At 43.3% G+C, this 24,242-nt stretch overlaps 1 protein-coding gene across 1 annotated transcript in view; it reads right to left on the bottom strand.

Moving 5' to 3' along the window:
- The window catches only part of LOC131939090 (extracellular matrix protein 3), a 186,199-nt gene that overhangs the window by 68,444 nt on the left and 93,513 nt on the right, over window positions 1-24,242 (bottom strand). Inside the window, exon 2 of the mRNA XM_059297325.1 lies at window positions 17,692-17,781. Coding sequence (XP_059153308.1) covers window positions 17,692-17,781 — 90 coding nt within the window. The remainder of the gene's footprint in view (window positions 1-17,691; window positions 17,782-24,242) is intronic.

Here is a 24,242-nt window from a genome sequence, read left to right as displayed (position 1 = left end):
GCAAAAACTTTTGACCCCATTTGATGGTCGTTAAGGTAATACAAGCCCTGGTCCGTATCTCCAGACTCCAACAAACCAGGGGCACTAAATTAGGGAGATAACTCCGTACGTCTGGCGCTGGCCACAGAAGAGACCGGGGAATCTAATCGCGCCCCTTTCTCCTGGGGAACAGCAGGGGCCGTAACTCTAGCCAGCAGGTAGTTACTGATACAGTTGTACTAACAAACGTTCGGGTCGCTGGCAGGTGAAGACGCCGGCATTGTCCGGAAAATGCCGGTTCATTAATATCTCATTTGAATATATTATGTTACGGTATTTAGGCTAATAAGCGCTGCGTTCGCGGAAGTTTTGTGTGGATTTGAACCCGGCCCTCCCCGTCATTACGCTAACGGCCACTTAACTGAGCGTGCGACGACGTGTCGTAAATTATGAAATGCCAAGGGTAGTATATCGGCCGAGCCGCTAACCTAATCTTAATTTTTAATTAAGATAATTTTGACGGAAAATAACATTTTTTTGTAATTGACACAATAGAAAGCGGGCATATCTACACAAAGAAAGCTTTGCGCGCTCACGATGATGACCTACATACAGTTTATTGTGGTTGGTTTGCTCACAGCCCTGACCTATATACACAGCCGTGTCGATAGCAACGTCATAATATGTATTTTTGTAATGTAGGTTTATATTATTATCTTTAGTAACGTCATCAGACTTGTATTTGATTATTTCTAACATTTTGTCTGCCTCACTGTCTTCTGAATATCTGACCGTCTGACTTTCTGCCTGTCTGTCCGTCCGTTTGTCTGTCTGTCTTTCTGTCTGTCTGTCCGTCCGTCCGTCCGTCCGTCCGTCTGTCTGTCTTTCTGCCTGTCTGTCTTTCGTCCGTCCGTCTGTTTGCTTGTCTGCCTGTTCGTCCATCCGTCCGTCTGTCTGTCTGTCTTTCTGTCTATCCGTCCGTCTGTCTGTCTTTCTGCCTGTCTGTCCGCCTGCCTGCCTCTCTGTCTTTCTATATGCCTGTCTGTGGTCGCACTTGACATAGTTATTGTTTGGTCTGTGAAAACGTACCATCGCGTCACGCTGGCGACGCGGGTTCGGATCCTCCAAATGCTACATCAATAATCTTCGAATTCCCTCCACTTGAAGGAGCGGAAAAGGTCAGGACGGCACCCACTTTGAAACGAAAGTAAACACCAGCGGGTGAACCCCACCCCTCACCCCCCAACCCCTCGACAACAATAAGAGGTGTCGGCACTACGATCTGGCAGGCTGGAAGAATAACTGAGAATACTGGGAAGAAAACACAAAGAACATCATCCACAGTTGCAGAAACTGGGTTTAAGTAAATACTTCCCTCGTTACTTATTCTACAGGCTATGTCGTCATTCTTTAATTAATCATAATTAATTGCATACAGCATTGTATTCTGCGCCGCAGGCTAAGCAGCGAATTTAAACATGGACTGGATAAAAAAGTGCATTGAAAGAACTCAAGATAAATTATTTAAAGCGTCGTTTCAGACCTGAATGTGCAGGTAAAGCAGAGTTCGTGTGTTTCTTCGACACCAATACGCAACTGGATTATACTGTGTTCATTCTGTTAAACACAATTTACTTTTCCCTAACTCGAGTCAGGTACCGAATAGGGCTGGATAAGCTCAGAGACGCCCTACTGACTTGAGCTAAAGAACTTAATATTTTCAACATCTCTAATACGCACCCCCTTCCCCTACGACTCATTAAAGTGGTGAGGTATGTCAAACTGAACTTGTTAAACCTGAACACCATCCAAAACGTCTTGTTAAAATAAATCTACTGTTTATGAATTTGCCTGGGTCATATATCCAATACTCCCCCTGTCCAAAAAGACGTTTGTAATTAAAACCAAAAGCCAGTCGGGCAATTATCGAAGGGTAGCTGGGTATTATTTTCTGGGCGGGAGATGGAAACAAACTCAAACCTGGTCCGTGGTAGATGGGGTTTAATAATTCAGCTGACAGGTCGCTGGCGTACGGGCAAGGGGGGAGTACTCAGCAAGTAAATGCGAGTCAAGAGAGATCCAGAGTCAACATAATTGACAGTGCTTTATGCTGAGGGGAGCAGCGTAAGGGAACAACATAATTGACAGTGCTTTATGCTGAGGGGAACAGCGTAAGGGAACGGGTGAATGATCAAGTTCGTTTAACTGTTACATGGTTACAGCATAGCTGTCGTATGTGAGGTTGGTACACATATAGAACATGGTTACAGCATAACTGTAGTATGTGCGAAGTTGGTACACATATAGAATATGGTTACAGCATAGTAACAACATCGCTACATAATAATTATAACATAAGTATAACAGTTACAATATAGAACATTGTTACAAGAAAGTATAAAGATAGTTACAATATAGGTATAGGCCAATGGTTGTTATGGAGTGTGTAGGTTAGATGTTACTAAACATGAGCGGGTTGGTTTATCATTTTATTACATTTTGCATTGTGGTGTGTCGTAATGGTCAGAAGCCATTTTATCTAAAACATTTTTAACATTAATTTTTTATAAATAAAGTTTTTATGGATCTTATTATGTTAGATAATATGGGGATGGTGGTCAAACATAATGTATATAACGTTATATGTGTGGGTGGTGAGTCGAAAGTGTATTATTAAGTAATTTTTTTCTGGCTAATGAAGATTAGTTTTACGCCTGGTACGTGCCGGATGTCACCGAATCCAAACTGGATGGTGAACTACCTAAACACAGAGGTAGAAAAACAGACGCGCCATCCAAAAATGTAACATAAAACCTCCACGCCATTAACGCAATAGATTCCCATGATTAAGTTTTAAGGTTACCCACAGTCTTAACACAGCTATTAGATCCAGCTATAGGACAAACATCTTGAACAAGGAAAGTCGTATCAAATAGAGATGTACCTAAAGGTTCCAAAATGGCTGTGTTTTCAATACCATTTTGCTTCCAATACAACTATAACGCCAATAGATCTATGAAAAAAAAACAGCCTAATCTAAAATAGTATTCGGGTTTTATACCGTTCCTTTTCGAATATTCCAAGTACAGTTCTAGTTCTTACTGCTCAATTTTCAATACCGTTCAATTTCCTCTACCGATCAGTTATTTGTACCGTATTAGAATTTTTATCCAAACAAAAACTTCCGTTATAAAGCCATCAAATGACGGAGGTTTTAGCACCCGCAGAACAGCACCCTCCCGCATTATTAATTATCGGCTGCTGTTGTCCGCAGACGAATGGCGTTAACTGCTGAATATTTCAGGGCGGGAAATCGAAATATGAAATAAAAAACTCGGAACGGGGGAACTTTGCGGACAAACACTCCGACGAAAAACTAAGAAATAAAGCCAATATTAAGGTTGTGACGTAGAAATTGATTTCGCCGGAGAAGTTGAATTAATTAGAGAGCTGAGGGCGAAATGACAGGGCGGGGGTCTTGGTTTATCTAGAAGATTCTGCTCGCTACCTGTATGTGTGGGGATGTATCAAAACGGCGAGGGTTTTATTTTTATAACAGAGCTCCTGAGGGTGGAAGGGAAATCATGTTTGTTTACAAACAAATCACAGGGCAGGGGAGGGGAGGCTCAGGGTGGAAGCTGTTTATGGCCGTGGGTGGAGTGCTTGGTGGAGATGTTGAAAGGTTGAATTATGCTCCACCATACAGATACTGGTAAATGTTGATAGACGGTGTCAAGCTTATTCGCACTGAAGGTGTTGAAATGTGCTAGGATATTCCATTACGGCAATAGTAGCACATATCTTAGCTTGATCAATGCTCCACCAAGCCGATGGTGGAGAGTGTTGATAGTTTGGTCAATGCTCAGTTTGCTGATATAAAACAAAAATTGCTCTAAAGAAAGTAATAGGACAGGTTTTTACTCGTAGGGCAATTTATTTTCATTTTCCTGTATAAAAGAGATCAAAAGACAAGTTTTAAAATAGTTCCTCATTAAATATTTGAAACAGTGAACATTTCAAGGAGATGTTTGACCTTGGTGACCTTGCCAGAAATGTTGTTTTCCTCTGAGGTATCAGCTGCCCTGAGACTTGTCCAGGGGCCAATCATCGAGCTGGCATGACGTCACGTCCTGCTGTCATCGATGACGTAGGCAGGACAGCTGAGCTTGCCGGGATAACGTTTCAGTACACAGCAAATTAAACCGGCCGGTGTTGCCGTGGCATTTCTGAGAAGCATCCGGCAGTAGAACTAGCCGGAAAATTCCGGGTTCAAGTAACGAGAAAGTAGTGTAAATTACTGTAAACATATCGCCGAGTTGAAATTTTAAAACGTTTATCTGCGTTTTCTTTAAATTACGTGATGTTTTGTTATGGCAAAAATTTTTTAGGGGAGTAGATGGGGCAGTCTGCATACCTATGTAAAAAAAGTTTTAAAATTTGAGAGGTTTTTTTTTCTTTTTTTTTTTTTTTGGGATTCAAGCAATAAACCAGTACAGTTAAACGTGACGTTGGACATACTAATAAAAAAAACACATCTACCATGATGGGATTTCATAAACATTAAACATTTTAGAAATGGTACCTAGGATATCATTGAGATGCTAAAAAAATATCGTTGATTAAAAATCATATTGGTAATCAGATTTCTTGTTGTGAAAGTTCCCACAAAGTTTGATCAGAATTATAACGCTTACTACAGCATTCTTTAAACCCTACTAGGGTTTTTGTCTGCTTAAACCCTAACCCCTGCTATTTCTGGCTGTTTTTGTTTCCAATACAAACTCGAAGGTTATCGAGCAGCAACTTGAACGAGTGCGTTTCGCAACTTCCGGAATCAGATTACCCATCAGGGTAAGACAGAATGCGATGCCTGCTTCACCTGCAGGATGGAAGGTTGAACAAGGAAACCCGGGTTGCCGGCGACTTGACCCCCTGGTATTTGGTTGTCACGCTTAACCCTCCGGACTGCCAACCCCTCTTGTGTAAATAACCTTTAAATCCCACCCCCTCCTCCCATAATAACCGTTACGTCACAGTACACGTAACCCTCGTGTAACCAGCTGGAAAGTGTTGCCCCTGACAACGGAGCTATCAACAGTTACTGCCCCTGTACGTAAAAAGCTGAGGAAGGTTGCGCGTGTTGCCTCCCCTGGCGGTGAGTTATATACAAGAAGACGTAAAACAAAAATAAACCTACACTTGCAGACAAATCAAACCAATCTGGCAAGCTGGAAAATGTGGCCAGATAAGAATTTTCTATTTCAGGTCAAATGGTCGGGTATTGTGGCGTTAAATTTAATTTGGACACGAGAAGGAGAAAAAAACTGGTTTGAAACTTCGGCGAGTGTATCGCAATGACTGATGGGTAATCGACGCAGCGGAAGGTGTGGGAGGGTGTGGGAGGATGTGTGGGTGTGTGGGAGAGTGTTGGCTAGTGATACAATGACAAGAAAAGCAGGAGGGAAAATTAAAAAAAGGCAGCCAATTTGGCAGAGGTGGCATCCATCGTGACAGATGGGGTGTGGATGGGCGGAGTGGCGTAAGGTTTCTGCTGCTGTTGTGTGTGTGTGAGGTCGTGTTGGTGTGTGTGGGGGTGGGGGTGGTGGTGCTTGGCTATGTGGCGTAAGGTTTCTGCTGCTGTTGTGTGTGTAAGGTTGTGGAGGTGTGGGGATGTGGGGCGGTGTTGGACTTTGTGGCGCAAGGTTCATGTTGCTGTTGTGACAGTGTGTGGAGTGAGGTAGTGCCAGTGAGTGTGTGTGTGTGGAAGGGAGGGGGGTCTTTGAGATAGAATCTTGTGGAGTGCATTCAGTGGGAGCGGTCAGGGGTGTGAGTAGTGCAATCAAAAAGTGTGAGCAGAGATAAGCCGCTATGTGCAGCCATGCACGGATGGTGAGAGAAAAATGTTTAATTATTGGGGCGATGGAGACTTCTAGTGTAGGAGTTGAGAAAGACATTTTTAAATTGCAGTATGTTGCTTGGAAAATGGACTAGGCAGAATACAGCAGGAAAGTCTGAATGGGAAAATTTGTGGAAGAAGGCAAAGGCAAATGGGCTGTAGGGCTTTCGGGATGGGACTTTGTCGTTTTTCATCTTCTCGTGTGAATAAAACCATCACAAGCAGTGGCGTCGCCAACTGAGGTGCTGGTCTATTTTATACATTTCTTTTCAGGTGACAACCACAGTATGGGCAAACGATGTTTGTGTTTGCATGAAAAAGAACTTTACAAAAATGTAAACAAAGTAATAAAGCAGAAAATCAATCAGCCCAAGAAATGTCAACAAAGTAACAACAAATGGACGACTGGCCAAACAGAGCCAGAACAAAACAAATCAATCAACTTCATCGATCTGTATAATTTGTACCAGGCTATTTCGAGACTGTTAGCTTTTTTTATGTTGATTGACACAATCCTAACGCAATCACAATCACGTTTTACAATCACGGAAGCCAATCAACTGTAATACGTCATTCATCACAATCTAGGCATTCAATCTTAGCTCACACGGCCAAACTTAAGTATACGGACATCGTTACCTATAGGTTACACCCACACCCACACACCCATACACCCCCCCCCACACACACACATATATATATATATATATATATATATATTTATATATATATATTTATATATATATATATATATATATATATATATATATATATATATAAAATTGTTACGACCCGAACTACCCAGACCTTTCGATCTAGGAGGGGAGGTAGACAAGAACACACGTCAAAACTAATGAACACCTTTAATACTTGCTCAAGTTTAATTCTTACATCAAAGATACAACATGTAAAAGTAACCGCCACCAAAATACAACACGAAAATCCTACCACCTAGCCTTATCTAAACTATATACAACTACACGTCCTAACTGGTGTGCTGCTATGCCCTGACTGACTGGTCTCACCAATCGCCCTCCTCATATTCTCCAGTCGTCCCTGACTAGTGTGGGAACCTAGTTAATCGAGCCTGACCCCCAGGTCAGGTCAAGTCAGGACATGACCGTACCCACGGGTCCGTCCGTCCAGAAAAGCTTTCCCAGCCATAAATCACGGCCTGTTGGTCGTTACCAGCCGAGTCCCCAAGACACCAGGTATGCGCCGCCCACAGAGTAAAAACCCAATCCGCGTGGTGGCCGAAACGACCCAAAGATTCCCACGGCCAGCACTGGTCAGCCTCTGACCACCGCCAGGTTGATGGATGAGCGTGGGGTCGCTACCCCAACATACGGGTCAGCACAGGACAAACCCCAAGTAGTCGTAACACCCCCTCCCTTCGAGAAATTTATTCACCGCATGGGGAATTAATTGAACATCACCTAGACCACCACCCCCCGTCTCACAATACCTCAAAAGTAGGGTTACAAAATGTCAAGATCACACACCAGACTAAATTAATTAAAACATCACCATAATTAACAGGGGCGAAAAAAGTGGTGATTTTAGTCACACCAACAGGTTTTGCGAAACAATGACATCAAACATCGACTCAGGTTTTACAACAAGAAAACATGGCATCCAACACATTTAAAAATACATTTTAGAAAAAGACAAAAATAGAAGAAACTACTGTTATCCTTAACATAATCCTACTGAAAAGTTATCCCCGAGATAACATATCCGCCACAATGTTATCTTTCCCTTTAATGTGTTTGATTTCTAAATTAAAATTTTGTAGGTACAGACACCAGCGGAGCAGTCGCTGGTTCTTCAACCCCAGTTTGTTTACGAAAGTTAGTGGGTTATGGTCTGTATACACTACCAAAGGGGAGGAACTCACGTATACATCAAAATGTTGCAGTGACAGCACTAACCCTAGGGCTTCTTTTTCAATAGTTGAATAATTTCTTTGATGAGCATTTAATTTTTTTGAAAAAATACCCGACTGGGTGTTCTACGCCTTCATTATCTTCTTGCATGAGGACAGACCCAACGCCACAATCGCTAGCGTCAACTGCCAGTTTAAAGGGCTTGCCAAAGTTTGGCGCCATTAGGACAGGTGAATTTGACAATATGTATTTAATCTCCTGGAATGATTGTTCACACTCCACCTTCCACTCGAACTTTATGTTCTTTCTGAGTAGATTGGTGAGTGGCTCGGCAATGGTGGAGAGATTTTTACAAAATTTTCGGTAATACCCCGCCATTCCCAGAAACCTCCTCAACTGTTTTCTGTCGGTGGGCGGGGGCAACCCAACAATAGCCTCCACCTTTGTCCCGACAGGTCTAACCTTCCCGTTCCCCACCTCATGCCCTAGATAGGTGAGGGTGGCATGACAAAATTCACTCTTCTGTAAATTTACAGTTAGGTTAGCCGAGGCTAACTTGGTAAACAATTGGTACAACTGGTTAAGGTGTTCCTGAAAAGTTTGACTATAGATAACAACATCATCTATATACGCGTCACAATTATCTATCTCAGCAATTACTGAGTTGATCATGCGTTGGAAAGTGCTAGGGGCATTCTTCAAACCAAAGGGCATACGCTTGTACTGATAAAGGCCATCTGGGGTGACAAAGGCAGAAATTTCTTTCGCCCTTTGGGTCAGGGGTACCTGCCAGTATCCAGACAGAAGGTCCATTTTTGTTATGAACCTTGCCTGTCCAACTTTGTCAATTACATCATCTATACGGGGGAGGGGAAAGGAATCAGCCCTTGTTAAGGAATTAACCTTTCTAAAATCGGTACAAAACCGATAGGTCTTATCCCCTTTAGGGACGAGAAGACATGGGGCACTCCAGCTACTTTGACTGGGTTCACTTATGTCATTCTCCAGCATGTATTTGACCTCATTTCTAATGAGTGCCAACTTTTCAGGGTTAACCCGATAAGGGTGTTGTTTAACCGGAGTAGCATTACCAACATCAATATCATGGCTAATTAAATTAGTTTCTCCAGGGACATCTGGAAACACATGAGAGAAATCAAAAATAAGATTGCCCATGATGGTTCGCTGATCTTCGGTCAAGTGAGACAGTTTATCATTGAGATTCGATAAAATCTCTGAGTTATGCAACTTTATGTGACCTGGCTCGTCTTGATCGATTTCATCGACCCCACCATGGTCCTCTTTTACAACAACATTCACCACCTCTGTTGTGGCGGCTGGGGGAGTCCTGCTATAAAATCTTTTAATAGAGTTGATATGGCACAACCTTTTTGTTTTCTTGCGACCAGGAGTGTTAATCATATAATTCACGTCACTAACTTTGGACTCTACTGTATATGGACCGAAAAACTTGGCCCTGAGTGGTTGGCCAGGGACAGGAAGAAACGCTAGGACCTGGTCGCCAGGTTGGAAGCTGCGAGCCTTAGTCTTTCGATCGAACTTATTCTTCATCGTTCTTTGAGCATGGGTTAAGTTAACCCTTGCCAACTCCCAGATAGCACTCAGTTTCTCTTTGAATTTTGAAATGTCAAAGTTCTGTGGCACCGCTTCACTGGAACTAGTCCACTTTTCTTTCAGTAACTTTAAAGGGCCGCGAACAGTGCGACCGAACACAAGTTCGTACGGTGAATATCCGAGGGAATCTTGGACTGCTTCTCGAGCTGCGAACAGGAGCAAGGGTACGCCCTCATCCCAATCAGCGTGGTTCACACAGTAGGTGCGCATCATAGTCTTTAGCGTTTGATGAAAACGCTCGAGCGCGCCCTGAGACTGAGGGTGGTACGCGGTACTCTTAACGTGGTTAATGCCAAATGAACACATGGCTTTCTGGAATTCCCTGCTGGTGAAGTTGGTGCCTTGGTCTGATTGTATCACCTGTGGGAAACCGAAGGTAGTGAAAAACTTGGTAAGAGCTTTTATAATGTTCTTGGCTTTAATATTCCTCAAAGGAATAGCTTCTGGGAACCTAGTAGAGGCACACATCATGGTGACTAGGTATTCGTTTCCGGCTTTTGTCTTAGGTAAAGGCCCTACACAGTCGATGAGAACTGTGGTGAAAGGCTCGCCAAAAGCTGGGATAGGACACAGTGGAGCTTCAGGGATAACCTGATTAGGTTTACCGACAAGTTGGCAAACTTCACATGTCTTACAATACTCCGTTACTTCTCTCTTCATTCCCGGCCAGAAGAAATGTTCTCTAAGTCTTGTCAATGTCTTTCTTACCCCTAGATGACCCGACAGGGGTGAGTCGTGGGCAATGTACATCAGGTCAGGCCGATATATTCTGGGTACCACGACTTGATTGCGGTCATGCCCGGCAACCTCACCAGAGGCGTTGTCTGGGCGATATCGTCGGTAGAGGATGTGATCATGCTGGTAGAAACAGTTCCCCTGTCTCTCGGCCTCAGCTTGAGGTAAGGCCTCGTTTTTCAGTTCAGTTATTTCCGAATCGTTCTGTTGCGCCTGCACGAAATCGTCAAATGAGACTCTCAAGGGAGAGAGAGTGTCACGGATTTGATCACGAGGGAGAGAGAGATCAGTGACTCTATCGAAGAAGGTTGAACTTAAATTCACTGCCTCATCCTCGCTCGTCACTTCCAGCGGTGACTCTCTTTTCTTAGCTCCCGCACGAGTTAACACACATGAAGGGTACTGGCTGTTGGTGTTATCGCTGGTGGACTGGGTGAGCGGATGTTCACCATAAAAACAATCTGGAAACACCTTGTGTCCCGCAAGATCATTCCCCAGGAGTAATCCAATCCCTGGCAGGGGTAAGTGCGGCCTCACTCCAACAACGACATCACCTGTAACTAGACCTGAGTCTAGCCGTATGGTGTGGAGAGGGGCGCTCACTTGGTTTGACTCGATGCCCTGTAGGATAGCGTTGTCACCAGTAAACGAATTACCAGCAAGGATTCCCTCCCGTAGCAAGGTCAAGGAGGCACCGGTGTCGCGAAGAATTTTTATGGGTCGTGGAGGCGATGCATCTCCGGGTATTGACACATACCCGTCGAAGATGAAAGGCTGGAACCTCTGCACTGTTTCGACTGATATTGCCTCACGGCTTGTGATACCATCACCGGCCACACCAACATGAGCATTCACAGCTTTGTGGATGGGCTTAGGGGCAGGCTCGACGCTTGTCATTTCTTGAGTGTCCTCTGGGTTTGGGATGCACCCCTCAGAATTGGGCAGATCTACCGGCTGGCTAATTTGTTCAATACAGCCATAACCTCGGGTGGTATCTAGATCCCGATCCAGGTGATCCCTCGATTGTTGGAGACAAGATGTTGGGTACACCCTATTATCCTTCATGCGTTTACTGCATTGTCTAGCCAAATGCCCTTTTGCTTGGCAGTAGTAGCAGATAACATCAACTTCATGTGATTCAGATTTGACTGGCTGCTGCACTGAAGATTGGCCTGGGAAGTTGCCTGCTCTAGATTTGACTGGCTGCTGGACTGAAGATTGGCCTGGGAAGTTGCCTGCTCTACCCAGGGCTGGTCTATGAGAACCTTTCTGTATTGGTGTCTCATAGTAATCCCTGTGGTTCAGCGTGTAGTTATCAGCCATCTCGGCCGCCTGACGAGTCGACTTGACCCCGTTGTCTTGCAGCTGAACTCGTATTCTACCTGGAAGGCAGTTTTTGAACTCTTCGAGTAGGAATAAGGAGCAAACGTCTTCAAAGGTAGTTACATTTTCAGCAGTCAACCACCTGTATAGAAGCTTTTCTTTGTTGTAGAGGAACTCAACGTGAGTTTCCCCTGGAGCTTTCTTTAGGCTCCTAAACTGGCTTCTGTAAGCTTCTGGTGTCAGTTCGTAAGCTCTCAGTATAGCTTCTTTAACAAGCTGGTAGTTGGACTGAATGTCAGGGCTAAGGGATGTAAAAACATCCGCAGCTTTTCCAGTTAACACAGGACTAAGTAGTGTAGTATATTTGTCTAAGGGCCAATCATAACTCCTACCTGCGAACTCGAATGATTTGAAAAACCTAACTAAATCCTCTTCACTAAACTTCGGAACACTAGACTGTAAGGAAGTGAGTTTTATAGGAGGAGATGTAGAGGCGAAAGATTGCAGCTCTAATTCCCTAAGCCTAATTTCCTTTTCGGAAGCTCTCTTTTCCCTCTCCATTTTCTCTTTACTCTCTATCTCAAGTTTCTTTAATTTAACAGCTTCAGAGGTAGGATCACTCTGTTCAATGGTGTCCAGACACTCCTCTTCTAACAACCCAAGGTTCACTAGCTCTACCACAATCTCGTCACGCACTGCCCGATTTTTAGATGAAGCTTTAAAAGACATATTTAACTTGCGCACGATGGCCACTAATTCTACGCGTTTACAATTATCTAACACCTCCAATGTTGGACGCTCTAAAAAATTCATTATATCCATTGTTAAGGTTAAACGGTGGCGGTTAACTAAAAAAACAAAACTAAATGGCTTACTCTCACAGCTACAAGTACAATTAAAACACTAAAAGTAGGGCTAACACCTTTGACACTTCAAATAGGTAGACACCAGCTATACTGGGCCAACCAAACTAAGATATCCAGCTACACTGGATTACAAACGATTTACTCACGTATACTGGGAATTGACCCTCCAGCTATACTGAGCAAACCAAACAAAAATTACGAATTTATTCACGTACCTGGGAATGACCCTCCAGCTGTACTGAACAAACCCGTACACTCCAGTTCAACTGGACCACACAAAAAACATTCAAGTATACTGGGCATTAATCCCTCCAGCTATACTGAATAAAAATAAAGATTCCAGCTCTACTGGACCAACATAAAAATCAAGAAAAATAAACTCAGTGTCAATACAAAGGTGATAAGCTCGCTACTTACTCAATGTTTGGAAAACTCTCCTGATTCCGTGAGCAACTTTATTGTCACTACTTCTAAAACTTAAAACTAAAACACAAGCTCGTGAGCCCCCAACTGAAAATGGCATCAAAAGAAACTATTCAACTCGTTGTCTGTCCAATCCCAGACGCTAGCCGCCAATTGTTACGACCCGAACTACCCAGACCTTTCGATCTAGGAGGGGAGGTAGACAAGAACACACGTCAAAACTAATGAACACCTTTAATACTTGCTCAAGTTTAATTCTTACATCAAAGATACAACATGTAAAAGTAACCGCCACCAAAATACAACACGAAAATCCTACCACCTAGCCTTATCTAAACTATATACAACTACACGTCCTAACTGGTGTGCTGCTATGCCCTGACTGACTGGTCTCACCAATCGCCCTCCTCATATTCTCCAGTCGTCCCTGACTAGTGTGGGAACCTAGTTAATCGAGCCTGACCCCCAGGTCAGGTCAAGTCAGGACATGACCGTACCCACGGGTCCGTCCGTCCAGAAAAGCTTTCCCAGCCATAAATCACGGCCTGTTGGTCGTTACCAGCCGAGTCCCCAAGACACCAGGTATGCGCCGCCCACAGAGTAAAAACCCAATCCGCGTGGTGGCCGAAACGACCCAAAGATTCCCACGGCCAGCACTGGTCAGCCTCTGACCACCGCCAGGTTGATGGATGAGCGTGGGGTCGCTACCCCAACATACGGGTCAGCACAGGACAAACCCCAAGTAGTCGTAACAATATATATATATATATATATATATGTATATATATATATATATATATATATATATATATATATATATATATATATATATATATATATATATATATATATATATATGTATATATATATATATATATATATATATATATATATATATATATTCTGATATTAAAACTTAGAATTGTCTCTAAATGCAAGCAGAAATAATGAGTTAATTATAGGCCAAAGAAGATTCGTTGCCTGTGTAGACGCCGAACTTAGGAGCTCAGAAACAGAAGACGAGAATGTCAGAGTGATGGGCCGTTTAAAGCGCTTATGTTTTAATCACTTGACATTTGGGAATGGCGAGGTCAAGCGGAAGTGACGTGTCTGAGTTGTGTCATGCGCAGAATGAAACAGATGATGCTCGCGTGCTGCAGTGGCAGGCAGGGTGTGAGTTACATCTGTTTGTTGACACGGGGGGGAGGGGGGGGGGGGGTAAGTCGCCAGGTGTCTGCCACTGTCTCCAACAGTGGGGCGTGTCAGGGTGAGAGAGGTCAGTGACACAGGGTCAAAGGGGAATGTGATACAGGGTCAAAAGGGAATGTGGCACAGGGTCAAAGGGGAATGTGACACAGGGTCAAAGGGGAATGTGGCACAGGGTCAAAGGGGAATGTGGCACAGGGTCAAAGGGGAATGTGATACAGGGTCAAAGGGGAATGTGACACAGGGTCAAAGGGGAATGTGATACAGGGTCAAATGGGAATGTGACACAGGGTCAAAGGGGAATGTGGCACAGGGTCAAGGGGGAATGTGACACAGGGTCAAAGGGGAATGTGGCACAGGGTCAAAGGGGAATGTGGCACAGGGTCAAAGGGGAATGTGGCACAGGGTCAAAGGGGAATGTGGCACAGGGTCAAAGGGGAATGTGACACAGGGTCAAAGGGGAATGTGACACAGGGTCAAAGGTGAATGTGGCACAGGGTCAAAAGGGAATGTGACACAGCGGGGAATGTGATACAGGGTCAAAGGGGAATGTGACACAGGGTCAAAGGGGAATGTGACACAGGGTCAAAGGGGAATGTGACACAGGGTCAAAGGGGAATGTGACACAGGGTCAAAGGGGAATGTGACACAGGGTCAAAGGGGAATGTGACACAGGGTCAAAGGGGAATGTGGCACAGGGTCAAAGGGGAATGTGACACAGGGTCAAAGGTGAATGTGACACAGGGTCAAAGGGGAATGTCACACAGGGTCAAAGGGGAATGTCACACAGGGTCAAAGGGGAATGTCACACAGGGTCAAAGGGGAATGTGACACAGGGTCAAAGGGGAATGTCACACAGGGTCAAAGGGGAATGTCACACAGGGTCAAAGGGGAATGTGACACAGGGTCAAAGGGGAATGTCACACAGGGTCAAAGGGGAATGTCACACAGGGTCAAAGGGGAATGTAGCACATGGTCAAAAGGACTGGCAGTGGCGAACAATGAACAATGTTGAAGTATTAAAAAAAGGGTTGCGACAGGCCCCGGCAATGAAGATTGTGGCCCAGTGCCAAGCAAGAAAGATTGTAGTAGTGTCAAACAAAGAAGCTCTTTGTAGTGTCTAGTCATAAGGGTTATTGTTGTGACAAGGAAGTATTTTGGTTCGAATATAGAGAATAGTAGCACGGTGGCACATAAAAGATAGTAGCGCAGTGTCACTCAAAGGATTGTAGGGCAGTGTCACACAAGGAATTGTAGCACTGTCACACAAAGGATTGTAGCACAATGTCACACAAAGGATTGTAGCACAGTGTCACACAAAGGATTGCAGCACAATGTCACACAAAGGATTGCAGCACAATGTCACACAAAGGATTGTAGCACAATGTCACACAAAGGATTGTAGCACAGTGTCACACAAGGGATTGTAGCACAGTGTCAAACAAATGATTGTAGCACAGTGTCACACAAAGGATTGTAGCACGGTGTCACACAAAGGATTGTAGCACAGTGTCACACAAAGGATTGTAGCACAGTGTCACACAAAGAACTGTAGTAGTTTGAAGAAAAGAGGATTTTGATGCAGTAATGATCCTTCTGTCAAAGCGTCAAACTAAGACGATTATGACATCATGCAAGGCGACACGACTTTCTTGAAACATTGACAGCCACATCAGCTTGACATCTTATGACCAGGATGTCAACATGTAATCACGTGACTACAGCTATTTATAACCCGCCGGAAAATACTTTAGACAACACATGTTATTATGATAGGAAGTTGTACGTGTTAAACGATGTTAAATTACTCACACAGTAACAGGGAATGCAAGTCTGACACACGTGTAAAACATTAAAATGTTTGAGAGCTTTATGCGAGAGTGAGGGTGGAGGTTGAATAAAGGTAAGCTAGCGAGGGTTAAGGGTGGATCAAAATAAACCTAATATGATCGAAATGTAAATGAATGTAAACAGAAGAAGATTTGGGTCTTAAAATAAAACTAGGCATGCTGCCCAGCTTCGCTTAGGCTTTCGAAAACATTGAGAATTTGAATGCTTAATTAATTCGCCCGAAGGTCGGTCTACGACCTCAAGAGTTATGAAGAGGTTCCTCCGTGGACATTTTTTTTCGATTTATAGCTCATATAAGGTACCGGTCAGTCGAGGTCAGTTTTGACCCCCACATCGTAGACTTTTCGGCCAACCGGCCCCCGTGTTCTGTCGCACCAAGGCAAGATCATGCCAAATTTGAAGCGCCTGCGGCGTCGGGAAGTGCCCTATCGGACACCCGACAATCTAGATCTAGATTTCTAAAAGAATTTTTTTTTTAAGTTTAGCCCGAGCATAATAAAAAAGAATACATTAACCAAGTTGACTTGCTGTGTCTCGAACCCGCACCACCTGCGTGGTTTAATGTACACTAACACCTCCGCTATTTAGGCACCTTATAAAATACGGAGAATGAAACACGTATTTTAAAATCTTAACTTACGCGAATATGCCTATTCTTTCAAATTAATTTTTTTATCCCAAATTAGCCAGTTCCAAACAAAGATGTTGTATAAAATAAATAAGTCTTGAAATAGTTTAGTCCTAATATAGAAATTTATTTTTGGAATTGATTTTAGAGAAGTTAGAGTCTAAATCTAGATCTTAGCGTCTACGTCTAGATCTAGTTATTGCGTAGATTTAGATTTAGATTTAGTCTAGATCTAGAATCTCTAGATCTAGAATCCAAATACATAAAATAAATGTTATGAGTTTAGGCCGGAAAAATTGTATTGTATACATTTCATAGTGTACGTAGATCTAAATCAAATTTGAATGAAATAGTTCATTTCTTTTCATTCTAAACACGGCAGATGACGTCATTAGTTAATGTATAAGCAATAGTGACGTCACAGTTTTATGCGTTCTTTTTCACATATATTAATGCTTTTCCGGTTGCATAAATAATACTGTTTCCCTACATTCGAATACGCCTTTAATTTTTATTTTTCTTCTTTAACTAAAATTGTGGTTATACATTTAAAACATCTAACATATTATTTTCAACAAAAGTCCGTAAAAAATTCTCGATATATCGCTGCCGATTCTGACGTGATGTCCGGCGAAAATTTTTTGCGGACAGAGAAAGAGAGAGAGAGAGAGAGAGATGTGCGCACATTGGGCTTTTATATATTAGGATTGGCAAAGTAAAACGGTGTTATATTTCTATTGCACAAAAGTGTTTGGGAAGGTGTTCAATGTGGTGTTTAGTGTGATGTTTGGTGTGGTGTTTGGACTGGTAGTAGAGGTGGTGGGGTGATAAATGGTGTTTGGGTGGTGTTTGGGTGGTGTTTGGGTTGGTAGTGGAGGTGGTGTTTGGGGTTGGTAGTGGTGGTGGTGTTCGGGATGGTAGTGGAGTTGGTGTTTGTGTTTGGGGTTGGTAGTGGTGGTGGTGTTCGGGATGGTATTAAGGTTGTTTGGGTGGGGGAGGGTGTTTGGGGTGGTGTTTGGGTTGGTAGTGGAGTTGTTGTTTGTGGTTCTATTTAGGTTGGTAGTAGAGGAGTTGTTTGGGTGGTGTTTGGGGTGGTGTTTGGGTTGATGATTGGGATGGTTTTTGAATTGGTGTTTCGGAAGGTGTTTGGGGAAAAGTGCTTGTGTTTGTCGCAGACTATTGGGATGGTCTGGAATTAAAGTTTCGTTTAACATTGCAAGAGGGAGGGGGCGGTGGGGGTTAGAGAAAAAAACCCGAACTCACCTTTGTCGGAGATGGTGAAGAAGAACGTGTCGTTGGTTACGTTGGCACCTGGCCTGAGGATGTACTCGATCTGCTGCAGGTTGATGTCACCTGGGGAAGGTAAAAATAAATCTCTTAATCCGCTCGCCGCAATTTCTTTCACTAATACAGGCTGTTGTTACACGTGGGCTGGTGAGTTTTCTGTGTATGTATAGCAGCGCACTGGGATGATTTTAACCGCTAATCGTATATATTTATATATATATATATATATATATATATATATATATATATATATATATATATATATATGTATATATATATATATATATATATATATATATATATATATATATATATATATATATATATATATATATATATATATATATATATATTCATATTGTTTATGTGATGGATTATCTATCTGTCTGGTCTATTGTTTACGTCGTTTGTAGAAGATTTGAATCTATTCATGTCATACTAGCGTTATTTTAACTCAACAAGAAAAAGAGAAGAACGAATCAATGACGTCAGTGTGTTGTCCAACACTTCCACCACAGAAAGTGTTTGGTGACATCATGGCCTATGTGGCTTTACACAGGTTGTGGATGTGACAGTGAAACCGGAAGTTAAGAGAAGCGGAAGTTGCTGAATGACATGTAAAGTGGGCGTGTCGGAGGTTTGGTGGGTGGAGTGGTATGTTGTTGGATGTGTCAGTTGGTTTGTTGGACCTATGTTTGATGGTGGTAGTCGGAATGTTGGATGGGATGAAAACCTTTTAGTTTGTGACTTCAACACAGACCATCTATAACAGTGGGTGGCCCTAAAACTGATCTATATGGCCTGGGCCAGTCTTTATAGACCAAACAGACACTTGGCCCTAAAATTCATCTATGTGGCCAGTTTTTTTTTTCGCTGAATTGTAAAAGCACAAACCCGATATAATATATAATCATAAGAATTGAAATGTATCCAACCCCTTCCCGGTGTAATTTTCGGTTTCTGTTGTTTTGATACGTTAAAACATTGTCCGCTAGATCACGAGACCTGCCGTGACATTTGATCACGCCACGTGACACGGTCTAACGATAAATGGGTCGACCCCAGAGCCCATTCAGACTGACCCCCGACCCCATCTTACGTGACTCGTTAGTTTCACGTGATTTTACTCTCTCGGCAGTTTCACTTTATTTGCTCGCTATACCACGTGACTTTTGGCTCCATCTGACCTTTCCCCCCCCCCTACCCCCCAACCGACTAGTGCCCGGCTGTGTGCCGGCCAGGTACCATCGTCTGGCACCTAGCCGGTGTTTACCGGCACCTAAACACACATAAACAGGCCGGTGCCCATCAAAAAGATTGTTGTCAGGGGAAGCGACTCGCGTGTACCGATTTAGTATTATGGTGTTTGGGGATTTATTCACAGTCAAAGGAAACCAAAAATTGCGAGGTGTGGGCGCCAAGTTTTTCTGATCTGGGTCGAAATCGTGTGAACAGCCAAAAAACTGATAACTATGCTTGTATGATGAGTAGGGTCAGAGTTCAAGGTATTGTAAACAAAGGGCAAGCTCAATAATAATAATAAAAACATCAATTGTACTAATAATAGGGCTTGTAAGTAGGTCATGACTTCTCGTACTTGCCAGCTAGTAGATTTCGAGACCGTAGACTTACAAGCCCTATTAGATACTGTTTAATGGTGTATGTATGTCCTGGAAATTGAATATCACAAAAATGTCGCGGACCTACAGGAGGTCGAAAGGTGTGGAGAGCGCCCGACCCACAAGACAAACAAACATCCACATCTCGGGGACCCCGAGAGTTCGTCGAGAAGTAGAAGAAATAAACTTCGCGAATCGAAGGCCGTGGCTAGTGAAAAATGTGGCCATCGTCTTTAACACAAGATGGACAGGAATTCGTTTTAAGCGGACTGTTGGCCGGAAGTGTCGCTTTACGGTTAACATTTCCTGGACCTACCCGGCATGCATTGCGTCAAGGAAGTCTTTTATCAAGATGTTTATCAATATAAACTACATCGGTCGCTGGTATTAATATATTACACTGTCCATAATTTTTTTTTTTTTTTTTTTTTTTTTACATCTAGCCATGACGTTAGAAATTTAAGAAAAACGTCATAGTAATTATTTTTTGTGTTAGCTAAACAAACTGGAAGAACGGAGGGTATGAAGATGAAGTAATGTCAAATAATATGTTCGGATCAGATCAACGTTAATTCATTTCTTCCCTGCCTACAAATAAATGTTTGAAACAATCGATTCAAGTTCCATGCGTGTGTTTTAATTAAATTTTTCTGCACTAACAGAGCGAGGAGGTGTATCTGATTCTGAATGATTGGCCAACAAAAATATAATTCTTAAATAAATGAATAAAACAAAACAGGAGCTGATGGCATCGTAGCGAAGAATTGGGTTTTTAAATAAAATATTTTATCAATCTGATTAGCTGGCCGTTTTGATGGCACGCTACGAATGTACTGATGTAGGGGTGTAATGTATGATGATGATGTGGTAGGTATAGTGTGTGCTGATGATGATGTATAATGTGTAATGATGATGATGTTGGGGTATAAAGTATGCTGATGATGGTGTATAGTGTGTGCTGATGATGGTGTATGAGGGAAGGTGTGGTCGAACGGCAGAGCTCTGGTATACAACCCGAAAAGGTCGAGTTCAGATCCTGGGCTCAAGCCTGTAGGACACCTCTGAGTCCACCCAGCTCTATTGGGTACCTGGCTCAATCCGGGAAACAAAGGCGGCCGGGCATAGTTCTGACCACACTATTCCCTAGTATGCCGATGTTTTTAAAACAGATGAACTCTACTCCATTTACCCCATGTTTCTTGGGCACGAACAGGAAAAGTTGATGTAATAATGATAAGGGGGTAAAATGCTTACAGCGGGGTGTAACGAGTACAGTGCCAGGCTCTGATTAGAATTTCTACAACATGCAGAACTCAAATGCTGCATAGTAATTCGTATAGAAATCTTCTAACGTAACGCTACACAACCTCACTTATATAAAACATAGAAGTAGCCTATTTATATCCACGCCGTAAATATTTCACATCACACACAGTACATATTCCACCATCACCCCCACGCCACACTTTCATGGCCGCTCATGCATTCAATCAGAAGCACTCAGCCGTGTTCCCCATCTCTCACAAAACTACAGCTCCCACCACCCCTTGAATAACTTCCCCCACCGTCAATTGTCTGCCTCTACACTCACTGAGTGAACAAGGTCGTAAGTTCTACTCAAAAACTGCGTCGTTTGTCTGTCTTTTTTAGGAAAAGTCTGCAGCATCACGGTCTTCTGTATGTTGCAACAATAGTCTGTCTTTTTACCATCTTTTGTCTGTTTTCGCTTAATTAAGTCTGTCTTTTTACTGTCTTAATGTCTGCTTTCGCTAAAGTCTGCTTCTTTAAAATTCTGCCCGTGGCCGGCGCAAGTTGAAGAAACATCGGACAAGACTTGAAGGCACTGTCGACTTTATGACACGTGTCACTATGAAGTACCGCCACCTGGCACCCGTCTTACCTGCTCAAGTACTCACTCGGGCAGGTGAAGTGGGTCAGATGGACTCGATTGCAGCCTAATACGTTACACATGTCAGGTCCCTGACCTTTTCAACAATTGCTAGACGACTCAGCAAGTGCTCGTCCCTTGGTGTAACTCTTCTATTAGAAGTTTCATAATTCACTTTTTTTTTCAAGGTGCCAGGTAGCCTGTCAGCAAAAGAAGCCAATTTTCACCCAGGTAAATCAATTTAAAACCAGGAGGTTGCCAGATTTTTTTTTCAATGAACGTGCGAGTCACAAGTCGAGCATGTCGGATAATCAAATTGTCGCCCTTTTGTCGCCCGCGGCGAAAGGAGATTCGACGAAACCACCGCTAGGTGGACACAAAGAGGGCGTTAATGAGTCACGCGCTAATAAAGGTCAGGTGTCTATCAGGTGATCGTTTCCATCAGGGGGGCGATTCATTTTTAATGGTTTCTTTGTCGGTGTTTGATACATCTTAGAGTCACAGTCAGGGGTCAGTTTATCATAAGACCACTGTGTCAGTGGTCAGTTTATTTAAGGGTCACTTTGTCACTAGTTTTAACATTGACATGAGCTTTACAGCACACTTCTCTTACCTGACCCTGCCACATTTGTAGATATTTTTCTTTGCATGTGTTGGTCCACTTTACAGGTGTACACGTGTATGTGTACTTTACAGGTGTACACATGTATGTGTACTTTACAGAACTAGGTGCACTTTCCTTAGTTTGTTGTAACTTACATAGCTTGGTGCAGAGGCGTAGCGACCCTTCCCAGCGCCCGGGGACAAAACGTTTCGATTTGCACCCCCCCCTCAAGATTTCGATTTGCACCCCCCTCAACCTTTCAATTTATTTTTCCGACCCATTTTTGCGCCCCTAAGGTCGGCGCCCGGGGACGTATGTCCCCCCCCCCCCCCCCGACCTCCCCTCGCCACGCTACTGGCTTGGTGCACTATGTGTGCTCTTTACAGATCCACTTTACAGAACTAGATGCACTGTACAGAATTCGGTGCACCTTACACAGCTAGATGCACTTTAAGATATAGATCCCACCAGTCATGTAAATATTGTCCAAAAGTCAAATTATCATCGGCGGCCATATTGGATCTAGCTGTCATTAGATACAGCAAGACGGCCATCTTGAACCTTTCAGTCACCAGTCCCATCTTGGCGGCCATGTTGGACCTAGCACCACGTGATCCCATTAAAGTGTAGATCACATCACCAACGAGATGTTTACTCATCAGTCTCCCCAAAACGCCCGAGGGCGGCTCCATTCGCGAGAGAAAATATTATTTCTCTTGCCGGTATTGTATTTCTCTCAGCGCCGGAAATGACGTTTGGTAAGAAATCAACGGCCCCGTCTGCTCATCCAACAGCCGCACGCGACTGCCGTCTCGCGGACGCAGATCTGTGAGCAGATCTTGATATGTTTCGGTGATGATCTTTCTAAAGTGGCGTCCATCATAAATGACGTCATGCATGCTTGAGAGCGGGGTGGGTGGGAGATCTATTATGACGTAGCGCACATTTTGTATTTTAAACAAAGTGAATTCTTTTTTTAAGCACGTTGAGGCTAATTCGAATCTCGGTGAATTTAAAAATTTAAAAAAAAATGTTACAGGTTTTTGATTTCCGACTCCATGATTAGGATTTTTGTTACTATGTAGACGAAATAAAATTGTGTGACGTCAGTGTTACCCCGCGGGTGTAAAGGTAACTCTGAGTGCTGAGGTCTGCATGCACGTGCGGAAGTGAGCACGATAGTTGTATTGCTCCGTGAGTTTCTGCGCTCGGTCTAGTTCTGCTTAGAGACAGGGGGTGGGGTAGATGACGTCTTGACAGAAGATGCCAGTACAGGCTGGTAGGGGGGGGGGGGGGGTGAGAAAATTGAGATGGGGGGGGGGGGGGGGGTCTTGGATACCTCTGCCCAATTTTCGCTTCACTTTTTCGCTAAGTCGCTCGAGAGTGCCAGGGGCGATAATTCACGTTAGTTGCTGGGTTTAAATAGAGTTTTATTAGAGAAAGTACACCAGGGGAGGTAAGACACGTACACAGATCGTGTCACTGATTGAAGGATAGAGTTGGAAAAGACAAAATTTGCCGAGTGTTTAAATTAAGCTTTCAAATTTAAAATATTTCTTTTTTATCCCACAACAATTTAATTATCAGGTTTTCTTTACAAAAGAATTTCTATCGAGATAAGATTAAAAATTGAAAACTTAACCCAAAATGCATTATTTTTAACAAGGCACTTTCAAAAAACTTATTGAATTTACTATATCCGATTCTAATAGCATATCTAACTGATTTAAATATTCTTTACTATATATTTTTTTATTTATCAACACCACAAAAAATTCATCAATATGTTACTTTTAAAAACTTTAGATTAGTTACCGACTTGTTAAACGTTTCGCTACACGACATAGTATGCTTAGTATTAAAAGTCGAGAATGTGAGTACGGTGTGAGTTGCATCAATGAGCAATGGAACTGTTGCCACACCTGTGTGCTTTAAACGGGTGGAGGCGTCACCAAGGGGGGTGCCACCAGGTCCTACCACCCCCCCTACCCTCAGGTAGCAACCTTAAGCTGCACTAACAGAAGACCCTCACACGTATGTGTCGGGGCGCCAGCTGGCGTTATTCCCCACCCACCGACCGATGTAGCGAGTGTTACAGCCGCCTTTCATCTCGCGTCTATCAATTAAATCTGTACCGCAATATTGAACGTTTTTATCCAAGTAGATCTGGCCTGTGCGGTACAATAGGGGGGACTTTGATCAGCTCGGTTCGTTCAACACACCGGTTTTATTAGAATAGGGGGAGGGGGTGTGCTGGGTATGGGTGTCAGGGACAGGGTAGGGGGTGTCAGGGTCAGGGTTAGTAGGAGAGTAAAGGCCAAGGTAGAAGAACTTAAAGATCTGAACACCGTGCTGTTGGCTAAAGTCTACTCGCTACAGGGTGTTAGCCTCGTATCCATCTGATACAAGGTGGTAG

Source organism: Physella acuta, unplaced genomic scaffold (genome assembly GCF_028476545.2).
Source record: "Physella acuta isolate Inbredline_101_S28 unplaced genomic scaffold, ASM2847654v3 ptg000017l, whole genome shotgun sequence".
In the NCBI taxonomy this organism is placed as follows: Eukaryota; Metazoa; Mollusca; class Gastropoda; family Physidae; genus Physella; species Physella acuta.
This window is presented reverse-complemented; position numbering and strand designations above follow the sequence as displayed.